Genomic DNA, 7,096 nt, shown 5'->3' on the forward strand with positions numbered 1-7,096 from the left:
ACTGATAGTCCCCCTGCACCCCAGGATATCCCAGAAAGACAGGAAAGTTCATTGTGAAAAAAGGGGACATCAAGTGGCTATGTTTTCTGCAGCACAAAAGATCCAGAGACCCAAAACCTCACTGATGGATGCGAAGTAGCACAGGACATTTAGGACAGAGTAATTTGGGCAGAACTGTGCAATGTGACTGCTCACACTCGGCAACGTGGGTAGTGAGTGATCATCCAAGTGGGCGCAGATACCGCTGGAAAATGTCACTGCTGCAGTGAAGGTGGTGCCCTTTCTGCAAAGAAAGAGGCCTATCCTCACTTCAAGGGTGATATAAAAGCTAAAACGTTTTTACAAGGATTATTTTTTTCATTTTTTTTTAACTAAAGAGAAAAAAAGATCTTGCAGGAAGATTCTTTACCGGCATTTTTGCAGCATACAAAGTTTTCTGGTGGATTGGTATCTATTTCAGTGAAATGAGGAACATCAAAATTAAAATGAATTTGAAAATGGCCTTTAATCTGAATTGAGTTGATGACTTGTTTTCTCCTATAGCTTACTTGTTTATTTTTTTGAAGTCGCTCTTGTTAATTGTCCTGCAGCCATGGTATGTACCAGATAGCCAAGAAAGCTGACATGGGGAAGTTATATACAGCATCCTTGTGACCTTTTTGGAGTGAAGATACATATCTGTCCAATAAAGCCCAGGCCAAATGACAGTGACAGCTGCCTCGTGGCATTCAGTTTGAATTGAACAGGTTTGCTCACAAGTCTGGAGCAAGTATTTCATTACAGACTGTGCACCAAGAACAACATAAGCCCCCAAAAGTGAAACTTTCCCTCAGCAGCTATGGAAACTACCCTGGTGGACTGAGATGCACTTCACAGGCTCCTCCTTATCTCCTTGCTTTGACTTTCCTGCAAGCTGTCAACCTCTGGTGGCATTTGCATGTTGGTGTAGTACTTGCACGGGAAGAAAACCTCACTTGATTTATCAGGAGCAATCCAAGGTGTTATGGGAACCAAGCACTCAAAAACCGAGGGGAGAAGAAGCATGTTTTTTCTGAGGAAAGGTCCGAAGTTGCCTGCATGGGAAGATGCTCTTCTCTCAGGGAAAGACCCCAAGTCATTGCTGAAACGGGGATTGCGTTATGTCAGCTTGAGCCTTATAATGAAAGGGATGACCAGTGCCCCTGACTTCTTGTGGGGACTGCCTGAGGTGCAGAAACTGAACCTCTCACGCAACCAGCTGGTGGCAATTCCTCCTTCACTGGGAAAACTGGACCGGCTCGTAGTGCTGAACTTGGGTGGCAACTGCCTCAAGTGTCTGCCGAAGGAGATCGGGCTGCTGAGGAACCTGAAGGTCTTGTTTGTTAATATGAACTGCCTGACAGAAGTGCCAGCAGAGCTCAGCTTGTGCAGAAAGCTGGAAGTTTTGAGCCTCTCGCACAACTGCATCTCACAACTGCCTGCAAGCTTCACTGACCTGACAAGTTTAAAGAAACTGAACCTCAGTAACAATCGCTTTGTGCAGATTCCCCTCTGCATTTTTACACTGAGGAGCTTAGACTTCTTGCACCTGGGGTCCAACAGGCTTGAAAGCATTGCAGAGAGCGTTCAGTACCTAGTCAATTTGCAAATCCTTATAGTAGAGAATAATAACATACGCATTCTGCCGCGGTCTCTCTGCTTCATCACGGCTCTGGAGCTACTAAATGTAGATTACAACTCCATACAGACTCTTCCAGATGACCTCTACCTGCTGCGCAGGCTGCCCCGCATTGCGTGGAACCCAATGGACAAAGGCCTCCACGTCTCCCACAACCCTCTGTCCCGACCCCTGCCCGAGCTCGTGGAAGGAGGACTGGACATCCTCTTCAACTACCTCAGGGAGAAAAAGGAGCACCACTGAGTTTCTGCTGAGCTTGGGATTAAGCCTGTCATCACAACTCAGTCACGCCAGAGCACTTTCCTCAACAGTCACTTCCACTTCCTAACACTTGGATTTTCAAGACTATGGATGGCTTTAGTAATGGTTGGAAGAAAGCAAGTAAAGTATGATGGTCTGCTTAAATGTGTGAAGAGTAAGATTTTCTAAAACTACCCACCCCTGTAATTTTCAGTGTTGGAGTGTTTGTTTTCTGGGGGGAACAAAAGGAAAAAAAAAAAAAAAGTGATAAAATGTTTGCTCTTCATTTGACAGAAACAAATTAAGGCAGACTGCTAGAAGTTCAGAAACGTATATTTGCCAGCTATCATGTTGGAGGAATATTAATATAAATTGGATTTACTATATGTGATTACACTTGCACTTTAACTCCTGCTCACTTCTTCATGTGCAGATGCCTCTACATAAACAAACACTGCTTATCTAAGTGAATCTCAAGGAAAATGTTTAATTCACTTTCAGCAGTGAATATATCCTGAGCTATATTAGCCCACGGACAGTATATTACCTGCCAGTTTAATATTATTTGTTGTTTACCCTGCAGCTGTGAGCTGGCCACTATAAATTGCAGGTGAAGATGGCCAGCAGTGTGGCAATTCCCCAGTTCTTTGGAAGAAGACCCCAAGCTTTCCCAGAGCACCTAGTCTCTTGCTTGAAACACACAGCCTTTTGCACGGAGCCTACAGGGGTGCCAGTAAGTGCATCAGGACCAGCAGGAAGCATCATCTACACCAAGGGGAGAAGTGAAAGTGGGTCCTTATTCCCTCAAACAAAGGCTGCCAGATGAAGTTGCTCATAGCTAGATGAACTGCACTCCTTTCTTTTTTGTGCTTCCCTGCATTTGGAGCCACAGAGTAATTTGACTCAGGAGGCTGTATGTCTCCTTAAGGTGAAATATTTCTTTCAAGAAAAGCAGCAGCAAACCAGTCATCAGCTTAAGTAAGAGCTTCAAAAACAAATACTTATTTCTGTGATTTTCGGTAGCAGCCAGTAGATTGAAGTCAGCTCGTATGTGATTTCTCATATTGATCTTCTGTGTATGTCCTTCATCAAAGTTTTATCTAGTAATAAAGACGCTGTATGAGAGAGCTGTTAACAATTTATGCAACTTGATTTTTTTCTCACAACTCTGTTGAATCAACTCTGTTGAAATCAGTTGAGATAAATACTTCTAATGGCATCATAAAAGAGGAATGAGCCTGTAATTCTTGAACTAATTGAGAATATTCAAAGCCACTTTTAAAGTACTTCCTATTGTATGTCAGATCTCAGGAATCAATGTTTACTTTCTGAAATGTAATTGGCTCAGAATTATGGAAGACTGTGGAAGATAGATCCTGCTTCTAGTGAGGCTAATGGACAGCTGCTGTCTGAGGGAAAAACTCTTCTGTCAGCAGTGGTAGTAGTAGTCTGATAAGAGCAGACAATTATGTAATTCACAGACACATGCAAGTAAATGCAGCACCTTTGGGCATGCTAACGTTATCAGTGCAGTGCTGAATGCAGCCACGAAGAATCTGTGCTCACAGACGATTCCTCTCTGGGGCTGCTCACTGATATTTTGTTATGTTGGATTGTTTTGTGTATCATTTTTTATCTTAATAGAGAATTTCAGTGTTGTGCCCAGGAGTTGCGGTTTCCAAGTGTGCAGTCAAGGACAAATCTTACGTTTCTAGCAAAAGAGAAGCCCTTTTGAAGGGCACTTTTGCTTGATCATAAGACAAACAAACAAACAAAGAAAATAAACACCAAAGCACAGTTATTTTGTGAGTTTTTCACTTAATATATGCTTCAGGTATTTTTTATCTAGCTTTGCATGCATTTCTTTCACCCGTGCAACAGGATTTATAGCAAGTTCCAAGATTTTTAGTGCACAATACATCGAATAAATTAATACATGATTCAATTAGCGACAAGAAATAACCCTGCAATTATTTATAGAAATACCAACAGATAATTCTTGGAGGGGATTAGGCACAGATTATTAACTTTTCTAAATGCTCATTTCATATCCCTAAGTCTTGCATTCACGTAAACACTGTAGTCCCTCAGTAGCGCTTTGCAGGAAAATTAAATTCCTATGACATTAATCACCTGAAAAGACTTTCCACATATCAGTATCCAGGATTATATGACACCAGATAGCCTCCAATGTGCTCTGACTAGAAGAGGTATGCATGGTAATTTACATGGAAGATGTGAGCCTGGACTGTGTGTATTCATTAGGACACCACTACCAAGGGTGAGCAGCAGTGCATGATTCAAGAAAATGGTCTCCCGACAGGGGATTAAAAGGCAAATTTGACAGAATCAAATGCATCTGGAAAAGCAGTTATAATATGAAGTGCAATAGCAATAATTTAAAATTCAATTATTCAATTGAATAATAATAACCTTTTACTCAAGCTAATAAACCTTTGCAAGCATACGAAACACATAAAAGTCTCTGCCTTTTTAAACAGAATAATAAAATTCATTGAATAAATGGTACTTTAATGTATAATTCAGATTTTTGCAATAAAAAGATAATTTCTACTGAACTGCTTTAGTCTTTCTTTCATTTCTGAATTAAGCCCCTTATAAATAGGTTTCTAAGAGATACAGAAAATTATCTCACATGAGCAAAGGTACAGTTCTGAGTTCTTACTGTAAATAGAAAAGACTGTATATCACTGTTGATGTATAGAAATATGCAGAGGAGGCAAATAAACATGTATGTGTTTGCATCTGAGAGGGTGCAAGAGGCACAGGAGGGAGGCAGAAAGCCTGATGTCATACACTGGCTCTGGTTGTGAGTAGGGCATTAACAAAGAGTTAGTGGATCTCAGCCTTGCCATCTGACACCAGTTGTACAGAGCGTGAGGAAAAAAAGGTGCTGAAATGCTGCAGGGACTACACTCATATCTCGTAATATATGAAACCTATCATTTCTATGTGTATATTAAATGATGTGATTTTTGACTTAAAATCTGTCAGAGAACCATGTGCTGAACAGTGTGCTTGTTTCCAGCACTCCCTGAAGTTTCCTCACCATAGGTCTGACAGCAGTATAACTTTTGATGCAGTTATTGTTCTTGTTGTTATTGGCAGTGGTGGTTTTAAAGGAATGGGGAATGCAGGATCCAATCATGGAAAAGGATGCTCTCATGGCAGCCTGACTTTTTGACAGCTGCTGCTCAGAGAAGCTCTCAGAGAGCAAAAGGTTAGAAAAATTCTTGGTATGGATGAAATGAAGGGCAAAACACAAGAACAAAGCAGAAAGAACATAGGAACCAAATATTTGGAAAACGTGTAATATGCAATGGGGCTATACAATTTGGTCCCCAGCTATTACCAAATATACTGATGGTACATTTGGTGAGGTGAAGAGCTTCTGTTTTTATTTTATTTTTAATTATTATTATTTTATCATTTTATCATTTTATTTTTAATGTTAAATATATTTTTATTTTAAATAATAATAAAAAGCTGCATTCTGTGAAAAGGTTAAGTCTAGTAAACCTGCAAGATCTTTGAAAACTGGAAGGTTGCAGAATCTTGGACTAACACACAAGTTTTGGCTTCAAACTTTGACTGAATAGAAAACATTTTAATCTGAAATTTTGTTATAGTATCTCTCTGTAAGATAAAGCTGAAGTGTGTTGTACCTACTGCTCTACAGTTACTGGCCAAACCTGCCACATGGACAAACTCGCTCACACTGCTTGTGACTAGTGACCTCCCAAGACACATTGCAAGGTCTCGGCAGCCCCATAAGGCATCACCAGGCATGTAATGTAGCCAGGAACACCAGCCTGTTATGCCTGCAAAGCAGCAAGTGCCTGCAGAAACCACTTTCCAAGATGCACTGAGTGGCATTTCAAACCAGAATCTTTGAGATTCCAGCTGAAAGATTAAAGATTCTGTGACTATTATTTTGGATGAAAAATATGTCTACATTTTTTTCTGATTATATTTTAAATTGTTTTTATCAAAATTCCTCCTTTTTTGTCAAAAACAAAACAAAACAAAACAAAAAAACAAAACACTAGCGTGGTTTCTCAGCATTTTTATTATAAGAACATACTGTCTGGAGTTTAGACATTTTAGGATATGAATGAATTGCTCTTCTGCTATTACACTGCAACTTCAGGAAACCATAGTTTTTAGTTATATTTGGTTAATATTTTAAAGAACTTTACGATCATTGTTTTACTGAATAAGGATGCATCTAAATATAATACATTGATCCTGGAGAGTTGAACACATTCTTTGCTAGACCAGCACATTACTCGAAAAAAACATATCAACATAATATTTTTCACCAGTAGAAAAATCATTCACAGTCTAGCTTATTCTCTTAACCAAATAAAATCAAATATTTTTTTTTTATTATTTTTTTTAAAAAGGAGCCTCAGAGCCTCATAGGTCATCAGGCTTTCCAGTATAACCACATGAAAGAGAAGCAAAGAAATCAAAGGAAATAAACTGATCATCTAGTCAGTACAAATTCACTGAATTCCAAGGGTAAATTTCCTGCAGAGCCTTTGGACAGCAAATCTTCAGTAATTCGGGGAGATTTTCACACCACATTGCAGGGTTATATTAAATATAATTAACACAAATAAAAATAAATAAATGGAATATATATATATATATACAATAATATGTAAAATATTAAGGAAATATGCACATTATTATCTAATATATGCTTCCCCAATCCACATTATGAGAGCTGAAGTCCTGAAACAGTTACAGCCAAAGGAAAACTTGCATTGACTGTAAAAGTGCCTGCACTTATATAAGAATACATACATTTACCATTCTATATGCAGCAGAAACAAGATTTGAAAACTCGGTAGATGTTTAAATGCCTGTGCGGCTTTAGATATATTGGGACAGGGATACACTTTAATACTCACACATGGAGTAAGCCTGAAAATCCTTTTATAAAATTGCATAATCCTTCCTCTGTACAAGTAAGAGGCAGAATAATAATTATAAAAGATGAAAAAAAAAAGACTGAAACGTCTCTGCTTTAGAAATGTATTAGGTTATCTGAACACCCTGAATATCCCAAGAGGAAATCAAATTCATATAAAGATTTTTTAAAAGTGGAAATTACATAAGAAATGTTTTTCTCCCTCCCAGCTATCCAGAGGAAAGCAGAGTACTGACGTT

General features: G+C 38.9%; 1 protein-coding gene across 2 annotated transcripts; it reads left to right on the plus strand.

Annotated features, from left to right (window-relative positions):
• Positions 1-744: 744 nt before the first annotated feature.
• LRRC30 (leucine rich repeat containing 30) lies at positions 745-3,684 on the plus strand. Of its 2 annotated transcripts, none has more exons than XM_035319488.1 (2): positions 745-2,051; positions 2,481-3,684. In XM_035319488.1, exon 1 carries the CDS (start codon positions 1,004-1,006, stop codon positions 1,898-1,900), a length of 897 nt encoding a protein of 298 aa, XP_035175379.1. In that variant the 5' UTR covers positions 745-1,003; the 3' UTR covers positions 1,901-2,051; positions 2,481-3,684. The 2 variants fall into 2 exon arrangements, with proteins under 2 accessions (XP_035175379.1, XP_035175378.1); XM_035319487.1 differs by having other exon boundaries at positions 745-2,043.
• Positions 3,685-7,096: the final 3,412 nt, after the last annotated feature.

Source organism: Oxyura jamaicensis, chromosome 2 (genome assembly GCF_011077185.1).
Source record: "Oxyura jamaicensis isolate SHBP4307 breed ruddy duck chromosome 2, BPBGC_Ojam_1.0, whole genome shotgun sequence".
In the NCBI taxonomy this organism is placed as follows: domain Eukaryota; kingdom Metazoa; phylum Chordata; class Aves; order Anseriformes; family Anatidae; genus Oxyura; species Oxyura jamaicensis.